Source organism: Thermobia domestica, chromosome 13, assembly GCF_964235325.1.
Source record: "Thermobia domestica chromosome 13, izTheDome1.hap1.1, whole genome shotgun sequence".
Lineage (NCBI taxonomy): Eukaryota > Metazoa > Arthropoda > Insecta > Zygentoma > Lepismatidae > Thermobia > Thermobia domestica.
Window position 1 is genome coordinate 12,156,940 of NC_137466.1, and position 17,140 is coordinate 12,174,079.

The window sequence follows — 17,140 nt, forward strand, 5'->3', positions numbered from 1 at the left end:
AAATATTTTTTGTTGAAGATAAAAATTGAAGAGTGTTCATTGATTTTCTATATAATAAATACGATGGCAAAACACGTTGATTTTTTAAACAAGCTTGGAAGTCTTGAACAAAAACAGGTTATTGGATTAAGAGAATTAGAATTAAATAGAGAATATAAGATTGTGAAAATGGAAAAGATTAAAACTAAGTTTGGAAAGAGCATTTTGGTCGAGTGTGAGAAGTTCAAGGTTTTTCTTCCCCCTAGATTTACAAAACACTTAACAGATAAAATGATTGATGAGATCGTTAAAGATGGAATAAAAATCAAATACACTGGTCTAAAAGATAACTATCCAACAGTTAAGTTCTGTATGTAAATCCAAAAAATGAACAAAAATGAACAAAAATATGCCATTAGAAATAAAAAATGGAGTGGTTAGAAATGGATCCTCATAAAAGTTCATTCTTACTAATAACTTTAATGTAATTGTAAAATATGTGCAAACCGAAGTTCAAGTTGTTTTTGATATTAACGGCTGTCTATTCAGCTTGAATTATGATCAGTGGACAGAGTTTAAGAAGTCATTGTTTCTTATTGAGAACGAGGTTAGCAGAAGGTTCCATTATCAGTATCCGAACTTGTAATTTTAAGTATGTTTTAACTGTATAAGTGTTTTTATAGTATCAGCACTATAAAAGCTAAGGAATTTGAATATACAGAACATAATACCATTTGAATTTTAAAGATACATGTATAAATAAGGGATTTTTTTAGTTTTTTATAAATATATCCTTAGAGTTATGCAATTTATAAGACATTCAATAGATAGGAAATTTATTTGTCTATTGATTGCCGTTTGAATTTTGAAAATCGGTTAATATTTGACGAAGTTACAGCAAGTTCAAAATTTCGGGAATTTTTTACGGGTTTATTTTTGAGTTTTCGGGAAAATGTTATTCTTTAAAAAAGTCTTAGAATTTTGTGAAGATTATGCTAGAATTTTTTAGTTTTCAAATATCTGAATTTTTATTTTTGCAGTGTATACCAACTCAATTTTTTTCTGAAATTTGCCAACTTTTTTATTTGATCAGTTAGCACATTATAACTATGGGGACGTAAAACTACCCTATTAAAAATATTTTGGGTAAACACTATAATATTGGGCAAGTGAATTGGCAACACTTACATTTTTTCTTTTTTTTAACATTGATGTTTTAGCTATATTTGGTAGCTAGGTGGACATTCTAAGAAGTTACTCAGTTACTCAGTAGATAGTGCTGCATATCGTGTAGTTTATCGCTTTGCTAATAGATGGCGTTGCTTGTAGAAGTATTTGTTCATATATAAGGACCAATTTTCACTTGATTTCTTGAGCGTAGTGTTAGCCGAGCTCGCTCGCTTGCAGTCTGGCCAGCTGTAAGTAGTTATCGGCGTGGACGTCGCAGGTTCGAGTCGCCTCCAAGCCAGAAGAAGGATTTTCACTCTCTCATCTATAAGCAGCAAATCAGATTGAGTTGACGTGAATGGAGACTAGCGGTAGTCGGGAAAAGAAAACGGAGGCACAAGAGAAGCAGCAACAGAAAGAAAACGGAGGCACAAGAGAAGCAGCAACAGAAAGAGAAACAAACAGAAAAAGGAGCCTGAGAGGCAGCCAGAAGCAAACCAAACAAACAAATAAGAGAAAGGCGTAAGTCCTCTCAGGTCCACCTGTACACAGGTTTTGGTGCTTTTTACTTTGAAAATTTATTTATGTTATAGAGTTTTTATTATTTTAAATGTCATAAAAGCATATTCAATCTCACTTTGGGTTATTCCTCTGTGTTAAAGTGCACAGTGGCGGCTTCATAGTTTTTGTTAGTTAGGGGTGGAGGGAAAATGCGCCAGAAGTTAGGTATACATACTACTCTTGCTTTACGCCAAATATGTACAGCTCTTTGTCCAACTAGTTTACAAATGTCAGTCACTGGTAATTAAGTTACACTTTCGTCACCACTTAAACCACTTCGAAACGAATGAAAATGTCGCATAACGTCAGCGTACGTGGGTAGTTAAACTTTACTCATTTCAGTTGGAGTGCCAAATAAGCCTCGTTTCACACTTTCCCGCGTTGATCTACTATGAGGCTTTTTCTTCATCTTGATATACATTGCTTCCGAACTTGGAAACCAAAGTATACAAAATGTCTCTGAATCTTATTACCCTATATGATGATATGGACGTTTACAGGAGTCTATTCTATTTCTTAAGATGTAGGTACATTGAAAATTTGAGAGGGTTACCTTGGACCACACCTTAAATTTGGAAATTCTCCAAATTAAGTTTTTAGTATAATAGTACACGACCCTAATATATGCCACTATAAATTTTGGTGGTCCATCTCGTTCTTTTTCACGGTTAAGTAGTAGTTACCAAATATTACTACAACCATGTGTTCGGTTACTGACTCATCTTACGCGCTTTGATGAGGTCTTATTACCTTATATGGGTTTATGGACGTATACAGAGGTCTATTCTCTTTATTAAGCTATAGGTAGGTTCAATATTTAAGAGTGGTACATTGGCACAACTCTTAAATTTTAGAAATTTTCAATTCAAGAATTGTATATAAAAGTATACGGAACTAATAAATACCATTATAAATTTTGGAGGTTTTTCTCGTTTCCTTTCATGGGTAAAACTTGTCAAAAATGTAAATTTCGGAACTGATTGACCCAGTTTATTCCTTTGATAAGGATTTAACACGTTATATTAGTATGCACAGGAGTTCAGTTCCTTCATAGTACATACTCATATAGCGCGTTATAGTACATAATATATAATACATAGTATATATTAATGCTCCCTTTATTAAATTTTCTTTGGGTACATAGGACAATTTCTAAAATTTGTGAATTACCAAATAACAAAATTCGGTAATCGTTCTCTAGAACAAATTGTAAATTTTGTTCCTATGTTGTTCCCTCTTATGGGCGTTAAATGGCCTTACGCTCCTTCCTGTACCGTAATTCTATCCGCAATACCTTCAAAATGATGTTAGACCCAAAACATTTAGCATCTTGCTAATTATTTTGCTGTTCATTTCTCGATACTCTTCCTTCATTGAAGAAATGTGTTTATCGGAATGGGTATGGCGTTAATTCTAGAATTGAAATGGTGGTTCCACAATACAAAAATTTCATTGGACGGTGGTGTAGATCGTACTACGGATGAAACAACATTACTTAATGTGGTGACGCCCGTAACCTGGTAAAAACAGCATTTGCATGCCTACTGGAATATACATTTTTCTCCGTGCAAGATCCTGAGACGAATAGACGGACGCAAGGGAATGGGAGTGAGGAATGACGGAAACTTCTTAATGAGGAACTACATAATTTATACGGTTTACCAAACATTGTTAGGGTCATCAAGTCTAAGAGCGTTAGGTGGACATACCATGTAGCGTGGATGGAAGAAAGTAGAAATGCTTTCAAAGTCTTAACTGGAAGACCAATCAGGAAACTACCATTAGGAAGACCTAGTCGCAGATGGGAGGACAATATTAAGATGTATTTCGCAGAAATAGGAATACAAAGTAGAAACTGGATTCAGTTAGGTAAGAATAGAAGTCAGTGGAGAACTTTTGTGATCGCGGCATTGAACCTGCAGATTCCGTAGGCCTTAGAGTTAGTTAGTTAGTTATTTCAGGGATTTGTGACGAGGAAACTGCTTTCGTATCTAAAAAATTAACCTACTGATTTGGGAATCGTTAATTCAGAGTATGTTCGTATTCGTTATCTTAAGTATAATGTGCCAAATTATTCAGTTCCTCTTTGAAATTCTTCCTTCTAAAATCTTCGCTTTCACGTCGGAATCTTAAGTGTTATCCGGTACGTACTTTATTCATCTGTTTCATCAGATCCATTTCTAAATCTGGTCGATAATGGACAAAGACTTCTTTCTGCAACAAATTGATCTGCATATCACTCTATTTAGCTTTATTCACTTTTAAGTCCCTACTTACAGCATATTCTAGCTGACTACATAGGTGGGGTACGGCATACTATTTGGTCCCTAATTACATTCTCCTTAAATTGAACTAATTAGCAACAGTTGATGTGACTTTCAGTTATAAGATTGAGAGGGCAATCGTATTCTTCTTTCAACGTGTGGAACTTATATCGTCTTACAACACAATTCGATAACTGCTGGAAATGCATTTACAATAAATAGATCGTATAATGCAACTGTGAATCACTTTGGGACCAGCTAATTCTTTATTATATTATAAACTGAGTTGGCAGCATTTGCTACCAAAATATACGGTTTTCTCTTTGATGCCACACTATTTGCTTAGCAATATTGTTCGCCTTGTTTTAGGTATGTTCGTATTCTGAATGTTCAGTGTTTGGTGGTTGGAATTACGGTATATGTTCAGGTTTCACTGTATTACTTCGTCTTGCCCGTGTAATGTATAAAGACTTGCCTCCAAATTGTTAATGCTGAATTTCGCGAACTTCCATTTCTTGAAATCCGTGACTGCGAATATCGTCCTGATTAAGTCAGTTAAGTTAAACTGGAACTGTATCTACTTACTATTAATGTATTACTATTAACATCTCTATATGCTGTACCTTATACTATATACTAATTTATCTAGAAATGTAAAGTTTTTTTCCAAAATTTTTCTCAAAAACCAGATGACCACATAATTCAATTTTTAATCATTATTTAAAAGTACAATCTAAATAATGTTTTATTAGGTCAATAATATAATTATTGACAGCGAGTTCCATGTGGAAACAAATTTGATCAATCGCGTAGTTTGCTTATGCGCTCAGCAATTGACTTCATTTACAACAGTAATATACCTGCGTCGATACGTTACTCTGATTCTCAATATATACGTCAACGTCTTTAGAAGATATACCAAAGCAAATCTGCTAGAGATAGCGTTTATTATGTTTTTGATATCAAGAAATTCATAAGTTTATAATACGGTATATTAATATTATTAATGAAAAGATTATAAATAAATGAGAAAATAATAAAAACTTTTAGAGTCAAAATCTAATTAATCTTACTACTTGACATTCTACTTAATATGTATTTTCTACGCATTTATATAACTAGTAAATAACTTTGTGTAGACGATGTATTACCTTTGCTAGTGCATCTACTATGTTTGCATAAATAGACCCGGGTCGTCCAACAAAGCCATGCACAAAGAATATAGTTGATTTGGTAGCATCAAAGTTACTAGGGGTAATGGATTTAAGTTTTAATTCCGTTCCCTGAAAGAAGAAAAAAATATTCATGATGGCTATATAGGCCTTTTTATCTATAACAGTAGTCTAATATGAGCATGACTAACTATATTTTGATATAGCGGGTATATACATAATTTAAAATATCGCCATGCAAATTGTGAGAGAGTATGTTCAAGTCAAATATTCTGTGAGATACATGTTAACACAGAATAAACGTTTTGAACTGTCATCTGTTATTGCTAATTGGTTTGAAGATATGTTTTGAATTCTTCAAAAAATCTATTCTTCTGTAGGTTATAGTGTTTGGTAACTGATAGGTTTATGAAGCAGCATTATGAAATGAAATCTTAGAGTTTAACGTTCCAAGTTTATGCCCTTTACGCTAAGAGAGAGACGATAATTAACACTTTAGTAGTCGTGTGGAGGACAATAGTCCTCCACATGGTTTCTTTCACCATTTCAGTAAATTCTGTTGTTACTACAATTTAATTTACTTATTTTTATTATCTTAATATATCATATTAATATTTCATATATAAGTCGTTAAATAATTCATTGACATGGAATTCATACACACTAAACGTTAACTGTACAAATATTACATTAAAATATATGAAATTTTAAATGAAGGACTATTTTCCTCCACGCAACTAATGCCATTCCAGCGGGCTACGAGGCTACTGCAGTGTTAAAGAAAGTGAATGATGATGATGGAAGAATTCGTGGACTGAAAAAGGGGGATAAAATGGGTGTACCCCGAAAAAAACCACGAATACTGTGTTGCCCACCACAAACTTACTTGGCCGGGGATCGATGAAGGACCCCAGGCACCAGAGGTAGATGCTGTCCACAGAGCAACAGTGCCCCACTGGATGCATATATTGAAAGCATAACTGTTAACAAAGATTGTTTATTGTTAATTACAAAGCTATGCCAGTTTAGTTTCAGTTATTCTACTGAGCGGTAGATATTTTTGCTCTTTAATTTAATATTAAATGTATTTTACGAACTACAGACAGAGGATAAAATACATCTCTGTACTGTGTTTTGTTTCTAAGTGCTTTTGAATAGCGTTTGAATTGCCATGCTATGATCTAACAGACACTTGAGATATTAGTTTATTGAGTCATACTGGCTATGTACTGCTTTTAATCTTTCGCTTTTCCGCGAAAGACCTTTACGTGAAACAAAATATCTTTCTACAGTTCTGTACTTCCAAACCCCCTTTCTATCATGTTTCCGTTATTGAAAGCTTTAAGTTTTACTTTGCCTGAGTACGCCGGCTAGGCTAAAAGAAACAATGTTGATTTGAAATGCATGAAATGGTGGAATGAAGACAGTGGGGAAAAAACGAAAGAACCGCAAGAAATCACATCCACATTGTATTTGGCCATCACAAAGCTCACTTGGCACTAGCTGAATCAAGTCCAGTACCCCATGGATAAAAGGTAAACCAACTACCAATGAGCCAACGCAACCCGTCATTTAAATTACTGTACCCTAAATAAATGTGGGTAAAGAACTAAAAAAGCTCTTTCATTCGAACTTTGGGACTTTTTAGTATCGAGCTTTAAACATTTTGTTTGGAATTTAATCATCTTTCAACCTTTGATTTGCTTTAATCTTTGACAAAACATATGATGCAAAATATGAATTGTATCTAAGCGACTATAGTTATAGAGAATAGGAATATCTGATTCTTGGACGACGAAATCCCACCTGCAAGAAATATGGGGGAAACGAATTAAATACGACAAGCAAAATGAAAGGGAACTTCTTCAAACCACAATTGTACAGGCTTTATATTTCGAAACTATTATTTTTTGCATAATAACAATAGTCTAGAAAATATGTGGAAAATCAAAGAAAGCAACCAGGGCCTAGAGTTGAACCGTATTCACCAGGTTATGGCATATGTTGATGATGTAAATTTAATAGGGCATGATAGGAGAACAATAGAAAGAAATACAGATATCTTATTAAACTCTTGCAGGGACATGGGTTTAGAAGTAAATGCAGAGAAAACTAAATACATGGAAGTGCGTCGTGACCGTAATACGGCCAACTATGGATGCGTTAAAATATTACATAATACTTTTGATAAAATGGATACTTTCAAATATTTAGGATCAATATAACAGACGAAAATCATTTTCACGAAGAAATTAAATGTCGACTAAAAGCAGGGAATTCGTGTTACTATTCGGTTTAAAATATCTTGTTGTCGCGAATTTTGTCGAGGAATTTGAAGCTTAAAATATATAAAACGATAATCATGCCTGTTCTTCTCTATGGTTGCGAAACGTGATCGCTTACTCTGAGGTAAGAACATAGACTGAAAATATTTGAGAACAAGTTCCTGAGATTAATATTCCGGGAATGGGGAATGACGGAAACTTCATAACGAAGAAATACATAATTTATATGGTTTACCCAACATTGTTAGGGTCGTCAAGTCTAGGAGGCTTAGGTGGGCAGGTCATGTAGCTTGAATGGAAGAAAGTATAAACGCTTTAAAAGTCTTGATCTAAGTGCAATCGGAAAACGACCATTAGGAAGACCTAGTCGCAGATGGGAGGACAATATTAAGATGGATCTCGCAGAGATAGGAATATAAAGTAGAAACTGCATCCAATTGGCTAAAGATAGAAGTCAGTGGAGAGCTTTTGTGAACGCAGCATTGAACCCCCGGGTTCCATAGGCCATATAATTACTTAGTTGTTATTTGCATAATATAGAATGAATTTATCATTCACTTCATCAACAGGGAAAGAATGCGCATTGTTAAATCTCTGAATATTGAAACAAAATTTGCTATATGTGGGAACTTTCCATGTAAAATAAGCGTCGCTCACAAAAGGGTGCACGAAACTATACATATATATTATGCATGGGAAAGAGGAACAAAATTTTCGCGATAAAACTAGGGGGCCTTTGTTAAAAATAATGAAATAAATTACAGAAAATAAAATCTAAAATGTATAAAAATGAAACTATTAGATTAAAACTGCTGTGGAACATGCAAAACTATGCATTGTTTCTTTCTATGTTGAATGTTTTTACATTAAGATTCGAATAGCAATGCTTGTGTGAGAGAAATTAAGCTGAAGCATAATTCTGGATTGTTTCTACTGTAACTTCATTTCCTGCTATTGTCTTACCGTAACTCATTTTCAAACGGATCGGCTTGTTAACAACTCTCTGAGGAATATTAGCTCATAAAAGTGCGCACTCAGTATCATAGCAATATGTCTGGAAGTAATTTGTATCTTTATGATTAACTTCTCCTATAACTTGTTCTAGCCCTTTTTAACTTGCACAGTGGAAAATAAAAGATATGAAATAAGTATCTCAAAACTTTAAAATAAGATCCAGTGAAAACTATAAGCACAATGTTTGTTTTAATTGTGGAAAACGAACAATTACATTATATTTTGAAAATTCAATGTCATTCAAGTGTTCACTTTTGCTGGGACAAGGATTCTCAAAGTCCAGTTTCGCTCTACTTTTGAACATATTTTTTTGTAATAATTGATAATAAAGCAGTCGATATTTTCTTTTATTTCACAAATTTTTCGTGGCTTCTTCTCATATGATTGAAACTTCAGATAACCTTATGGAACATTATTTATGTTTGAGAGTGCACATGGTATCAGAAACTACCTCACATCATCTTTGTCGAGGAAACAAATGTATGCAGGTTTTCGTGTGATAAATCAAGAGTCTGCCAACATCGTGGCAACTTTTACCGTCTTATTCAATTACGTATCTCTCCATGCTAATTTGCCATATCCAACTACACATAGTTGTCGTTGTTTAATCTTGCCAATTGAATTAGTTTCATCTAAATATGATTTCATAGTTTAATTTTCTTATTTTTAGGTCCTATACTATTGCTGAGTGAATCACTTATAAATGGAATAAACACGAGCATGTGTTTCAGAATTGTTGTCAAGCATTTTCAATTCTAGATAAACAAATAATTTTCATTCTATTAGAGAATTTCCGTTTAAAGATTTATCTTACTGTAGAGTACATACCATTTTCATAGCTATGATTATCATTTAGCAATTAATTTACTTTTCATGTATAACCTATAGTGTTTCATGATTTTCAGAAAGTACGAAGTTACCAAATGTTAAAAACTTCAGCCTATAGTAGAAAGCTTTGTGGAAGCTACATGAAGCTTATTATATACCAGTATGCAAATAATGTACTTACACCAGGATGCTCAGGAGAATAGAGAATATATCTTGGATTAATTGTGCTGTAATAGTGGGGAGCTTTCACTTTGGGTAAATCCTTGCTAGTCCACTTCTTCACACATTTGTTTTCTAGTTCTGGGAAACAGTGATTCTGCTGCCTGTCTCTTGCTCGCCGCTGAGGAGTAGCTACGACGTTTTCCTCGGCTACGAAATGAATTATGTTTTATTATACTCGTAATTGACAAAGTAAAGTGTAATAATTAATTTGAAGTTAATGATTGTTTATATTTGTCATTTTAGAAGAATACGTTGATATGAAATCCTAGAAGGTAATTATTCCGTATTGCATCAAAACAATGTTTTACTAAAGGCCCAGAATCTTCCACCAGCTCTTTCCCGGTTGATAGCTTGAGCGCAGTACTAAAGCACTAGTGAATAATATTGCAATTGTCCATTGTCAGTTTTAAATCCGTAGATATTATTCGTAAGATGTCTTCCTTAACATAATGAAATTTTAAAATAATTTCTTTTCTTGGATCTGTGAATTGAATGTATAAAAACATTTAACAACAGCAACATATAAATATTTTCCCTGAATAATATATTTTTATTGTTGGAAATTCTTCATAATTAAAATTAAATGAAGATTCTTAGTGTATACTCGGTGTTACCCAAGGAAACTGTATGCTTATTGTAGACAAATGCTGAATGTAACTCATACAAATGCGACAGACACTATATAATTTGATAACGAGTCTATAATATAATTTGCAGAATGTAACTCATACAACTGCACCAACATATATAGACATGCGAGAATACTTTTGGACATGAGTGTATATCCCAGCCTTTGGTTGAAGTTCACAGTGTAAGACATGATACACATCTCGATACTACAACTGATTACTGTTCTTCGAATGTAATTTTGTATGTATATTAAATTCGAGTATAATTTCAGTCCAGATATTATGTACACATGGATTACTGCCAATAGAATAAAAAATGAAATGATGATATTAACGTAGTTATCTATATTTATAGCTGTGAAAGGCAGTTTCTATATACGTATTTTAGTTTATATCTTTTATCTTCACCTTTTACCGGGTTTAAGGCGCCACTATTAAAACACTTCACTATAATACGCTGCGCTGTGGTACTCGAGAGGGAAAAAACAATTTTGTATGATACAAATTCATACACCTGTTCAATATTATATCGAATAGGTATAGAAATAGAAGAGGACATGAACGAAGACATAATAGCGTTGAAATACCGAGGTGTCAGCTGTACTAGAACATTATATTTCATAATTTGCTAAATGCATTTTGAAAATATGCTAGTAATACATGGAGAAGCCAATCGAGCTATATAAAACATCATTAAAGAAGCTATCAAGTAATGTGAAAGTAATTAATAGTTTCAGCAAAATTCTATGTATCACTTCTCTCCTTACAATAATGAAAGATATTTTTTTAATATCACATGAAGATAATGATTTTAAACAATATGGAAAAGTGTTAATTACTTTAAATACACATTTGAACGTTTATTTTATTAATGTTTTTCTTTTGTAAGTTCTTACTTTTCATACAGTATTATGTGTTGTTTACGACTGTATTATCGTCAAATGGTTGAAATTTGAGATTATTTTTGGAACATTGTTAAAACCTTCTTCGCCTTATACTTACAATTTTTATTGGAAAGGGGTATTATTGTTTTGTAATGGGAACGGGAAAGGAGAATGGGTTAAAAGAGATACACTTTTGCGAAAAATAAAGTGGCTTACGACTCTGTTAAGTTAAGAATATGTAACGGTATATAACCTCTTCATTAAAAAAAAGGGAACAGGTCAAAACACCCACAGCCAAAACCCCTACACTCAAGAAATGTCAAAACGCTCACACAAACGGTCATAACTCCCACACAAATGGACAAATCTCCCAAATACACGAACGGTCATAACCCCCACAGCCAAAACTCCCACATTCAAGAAATGTCAAAACGCCCACACAATCGGTCATAACTCCCACACAAACGAACAAATCTCCCAAATGCACGAACGGTAATAACCCCCACAGCCAAAACCACCACACTGGTAATCGGTCGTAACCTCCAACGGTCATAACTCCCACACAAATGGACAAAACTTCCACACGTAGCAACGTTCACAATCCCCACAGAAATGGACAAAACTCCCACATGCAGATTTTGTCACAACTGCCACACAAATGGACAAAACCCCCACACAATCGGACTATTCTCCCACACTCTGAAATGGTCCTGGTTGCATGTCTTGCCCTTGTACTTTTTAATAACATTTTTTATTCCACTTAAACTGATGTTGCAACTATTCTTCTTGCACTGTTTCCTAATGACAGAAACACTAAAGTGGGCGTCATGAAGAGCCGCAACAAAGACGTGCAATCACGATCATTTCAGAGTGTGAGGGATTTGTCCGATTGTGTGGGGCTTTTGTCCATTTGTGTGGCAGTTGTGATAATTTCTGCATGTGGGAGTTTTGACCATTTGTGTGCGAGTTTTGTCCATTTATGTGGGGATTATGATCATTGCTATGTGTGGCTGTTCTGTCCATTTGTGTAGGAGTTATGACCGGTTGTGTGGGCGTTTTGACATTTCTTGAGTGTGGGAGTTTTGGCTGTGGGAGTTTTGACCGTTCGTGCATTTGGGAGATTTGTCCATTTGTGTGGGAGTTATGACCGATCCTGTGGGCATTTTGACATTTCTTGAGTGTGGGGGTTTTGGCTGTGGGAGTTTTGACCTACACCCATTAAAAAGACCTAAACATTTATTTCAGCCTGTTTCAAAATTTCAGTTTAATGGGAGAAATGAGAAATATCTATATTTTTGGCCCATTAAAATCGACATTGTCTCTTGTTTGTGATCACATCACAAGGGAATGGCTAAATCTTTTAGAGTGAATTTCAGAACATAGTTGATACATAATGATATTGAGTGTTCATCATATCATTCTTATTAAAGTTTTCGTCCTAAGGGAAGAGAGTTGTTAAAAATTATCTCTGAAATAGTACGTTTTATGTGATTTATCATTAAACTTTAATTCAAATGCCTATCTAAATTAGCGAAGCAGGTTCAAATATTATGGAAAAACTATTTTTCGCGTGCGAGAAACGGGCATTGCAGTTAGTGCCTGCTATTTGAATAATGTTGTAGTTATGTTAAACAGTAATTGAAATTAAGAGATTAACGATAGATGCTATACACTGTTACCTCTACTATGCACTGTCGTTTTCCTAGTACCACGATGAAGAGCATAATGAAAGTAGATTTCAATATCAGATTCACTTCAGTAAGTAGAGTTTTTCTCTTAAAGCAACAATTTTTAGGTTTACACATTTGTTGTATTTTGTTGATTTTCTTTGAAACTATGTATGAACTTTTACACTCACAGTATAATGTTCTCTAGATCAACATGAGCTATTGAGTGGTATGTACCTTATCTCACGTCAATTATTTTGTGCACTATGTAGAATTTTATATTTTTTCTGCTTAGGATTAAAATTACTTAAGACTAACATAAGGGTGTACTGACCCAATCATTGATAATTTAGCTCCCACTTAAATTGGAACGACAACTTTTATATATAAAAAAAGAAAAGAATTGTTAATGTAATACTCAGTACGTTTAATAAAACTTGGAACCATGTCGAAATAATATAATTATACATGGCAAAAAATAAATTGTTAACACATTAGTTTTTTACGTACATCCTTGCTCACGTACGCACTGGGTTGAACGGTCGTAGATTCTAAGTATCCACTTAAATGCTTCTCCCCAGTAGCGAAACCAATGATACGTGTCCTCCGCAAAAAATTGTTCAAACTCCTCTCTTTCCACGTTCATAAAAACAATACAATTTATATAGGATTTTTTACTTTGGATGTCACTTAGTTGCTCATGTTATACAAAAATTACTTATTTTTATTCTAACGGAAATTTAAATAACTCTGAAAACACTAGCTTGTAATTATTAGAATGCTACAGAAAAAATATTGAGGTTAAAGCGTTAACAATTAACACCTGAAAAGTAGATTTTAGCATTATAGCGTCATCAAGTTAATCTTTGAAACTTAAATTGGCCTGGTTGAATCAATTGAACATCCTTGAAAAGCTTATTTTTAATTAGGGAAATGTGTTGAAGTGTTTAAGGACTTATTCGACTTCATGACTGCAACAAACCAATTTGTGTATTTAGTTTATTGTTTATAAACAGAATAAAAATGTGTGTTCTGCTAAGTGATCTTGGTGTTCAAAATAATACAGTTTGGAAATAACAGGGATTAAATTTATATATACCCCGACTTATAAAAGGAAAAAGGGTTACAAAAATGCAATAAGATGAGACTTTTATGGACAATACGTTGTTTTCTTTTAAATTACCAGACATAATACCATTGTTTGGGACCGAAATCACTCAGAGAGAAGAGAGCGAATACAGCCTATCTTGTGATAGGATTTTCTAGAGATATTGTTCATTAAACAATACATTAACTTTGTTTACAGATTAAATGCATCTGATCAGTCTAATAAAGGCTAAAATCATTTTTTACCTACAGGTAACCTTGACATATCACAATGAAACAGTAATGAATTGCACGCATATAAATCTAGACTTTGTTATGAAGGAGAACTATATTTTAGCACTGAGTCAATCATCATAAACCAACTTCTTCACACATCAAATCAAAGTTAGAATACTTTGTATTGTTTGAATCTCCAATGTGATGAAATAATATAAAGCAACAGAACACATACAATCTATATCTTCGGCATTGCTTGAATATAAAAAAATGGATTCTTTTATAATTATGTTCCTGCGATGGATTTAACAATGATTAATATCATTTAAATATTATAGCGTTGACAATATTCGTTTCAACTTTCTATTTTTTGCTGAAACTTCTGAATGAGAAACGAATAAATGTAGATACATACAACTGAGTCAGGAACAACAATATGTAGATGTACTGTAATGGGCAAAACTAGAGAACGGAATACGTAATAATTTGCTGAAAGAATAAAATAACAAAATATTGTAAATCCTGTTTCTATGATTTGTATTTAAAGTCATATCCTGTAATACATGTAGATATATTCGGTATACAGATCCAGTGTAGTTGAGTTCAACGGAAAATTCATGAAAAAGTATTAATAATAGTAGGGGAGGAAAAAAGAGTTTCAAATCTAGTCTAATTGAAATGAGGGGGAGTAACTAGTTGGGACATTGCTTAAAAGGAACTGTATCACGAGGGACGTGCTAGAGGGTAAGGTAGCAGAGGAAAGAAGGAGAGACGAAAGAGGCTATACTTAATGAATGATATTAAAACAGAAAAGTCGTACATGTAAACGAAGAGATTAGTTGATGATCGTGGTGCGCAGCAGCTTATGAGGTGTGGCAAATACCTGGCCAAAAATGGTTACAATTTCCATGATGATTTTCATCCAAAATCAGAGAAAATGTTACAAAAGAACTTTCTTCTATTCTCAAATTATTCGATTACTAGATGAGCAGACATTCCAATTGCGGAACGGCGTTACTTAGGTAAATGATCTTTATTAGCAAGTCTTCCTACTAGGAAGTAAGCAGCTTCAGGAGAAAGTTATTTTGAAACTTAAGAAATCATCGTGAAATTAATTTGATAATGCAGTTACTGAACGTAAATAAAACATACACTGTCGTAAATCGTAAATAAATAAATAAACAAATTTGACATTGTATGATTTATGAATTTTAAAACGACTTCTTTGTAATCGAGGAATTCCATATAGATGCTAGGGATTCTATAGGTGCATCCTAAATATCTTCGTAAGATTTAAAACCCGAGGATTTTTATTTCTGCATTTTTTCATTAGTTACAATTAAATTCTATTCAAAGTTTGATCACTGTAAAAAAATAACAAAATTATTTATAAATTCAATAAATTTTAAGGTAGTGTTATATATTACTTTGCCATGCCTTTCAGCAATCTAAACAACGTTATCATTTAAATAACTCTAACGTTCAATGTTTCCCAAGACGAAAAAGTGTCTTATTCAACACCAAATATGTTCTCTGATGTATGATCTATGTTTTAGTTTTCTCAGCATATCACTCTTTTTCCATTCACTTTTGGATAGATTTGTACACATCTTGAGAACCTTTTCTGGAGAATTGGATATCACTTTATGAATTTATTATAACACAAGAATTGATGGATCATCTGGTTGAGGGAATGTAGGAACTCACCACAAAATATAGAGATATACAGAAAGCAAAACATATTTGTAATACAGTAAAAGGAACACGCAAATTTTTTAACAGTAATCTGTATAAAAGACTTCGACATCAAAAAAAATACTTTACATATTTCCATAAACTTACAGCATTACATTAAAATTATTTCATTTTGAAATCTATATTAATTATGTGTAAAAAAGATCTGCATATACTTACAGACAATAATGCCTTGAGACAAATTTATTGAAAACAAGAAATACAATAATATACAGTTCGTTCAACCTCGATGGGGTTTGAGACCATGATTAATTTATCTGCGAGCTATTAACTCTAATCAGTGTAACAACTGTCCTATGTTTCCGAAAGTAAACTGGAGTAATTATGACAATTCGTTCTTCCTAAAAGACGTTTCTGAACTTCAAAACTGAAACTCTCACGTGATATGTAGCGGAATTTCTAGTTTTCTATGATTGGAATAGCCTCTACGTATAATGCATAGAGGTTCTGTTCGGCTACAACTCACATTTTGTCGTAACTATGGTACTTCTTGAGAAAGAGAATTAATCACCTACTGTACCTACATTTTATGTACTGATTGACGCAGAGATGGAAATGTCCAAAGCATGACTCGAATTAGCCATTTGGGCTGATTAAGATGACAAGTTTCAGTAGAAACTTGGAGTGCGTCCGAATTTGACTTAGGCACCAACACTTACACTCTCTTGAAAACATGCTCTTGCATAATCTGACCTGTCGAAACTGAAATAAAGTTCGTTGTTTATAACAAATTCCTCGTTGTTTGATGGTTTTGAAACACCATATGGATATTTCGAAGTTCTGACGTTTGATTCCATAACTGTTTTTTTATGTATTTGCGTCCATCTTTTCTCTTTCAAACTACAGTTCGCCCCTTTAATTTGCCTGAGACACAAATATGTCAAATGTTGAACTTCGATCCTCTCAGTGGTATATCCACAATCTTTCAATTATTCTCTAAACTGTTTTGTATGGTATTCTTATTACCATAAAATGATATATGGTAAAGAACCTTCTTATCCAGAATAATAGCTATAAAAAATCCTGCAAGGGTTTCATATTCTTTTCCTTATTCAATATTTCCCTTTCCGACATATGGAGACTATTCAAGACTTTTGTTTCTGCACCATATATAGTAGATCAAGGAACATGTATAATTGCAATACAACATTACAGTTTTCTCTTTCTGCTAACGCACTTACATTCCAGTAAATAATATGATTGATAGTGACAAACTACTCTATCTTATTGGCTGTATTGTTCAGTTTAAATTCAAGACAAAAATTCTTTCTACGGCCACTCATGGTAATTTTTCAGCTAGAAGCAGTAGTTTCATTCATTCAACTCTCGTATCATTCTAAAAATATATTGCTCTCACAGAGTTTATATTGGCCTCTGAGAAGGGGAACAT

At 33.3% G+C, this 17,140-nt stretch overlaps 1 protein-coding gene across 7 annotated transcripts in view; it reads right to left on the reverse strand.

The window, feature by feature from the left end:
• LOC145669121 (pancreatic triacylglycerol lipase-like) overlaps positions 1–17,140 on the reverse strand; it is a 210,676-nt gene that overhangs the window by 64,424 nt on the left and 129,112 nt on the right. For all 7 annotated transcript variants that reach the window (XM_081737466.1, XM_081737468.1, XM_081737465.1 and 4 more), the window contains 2 exons: positions 9,452–9,639; positions 5,123–5,254 (listed from right to left, as the gene is read on the reverse strand). In XM_081737466.1, the coding sequence (XP_081593592.1) occupies positions 5,123–5,254; positions 9,452–9,639 (320 nt within the window). The remainder of the gene's footprint in view (positions 1–5,122; positions 5,255–9,451; positions 9,640–17,140) is intronic.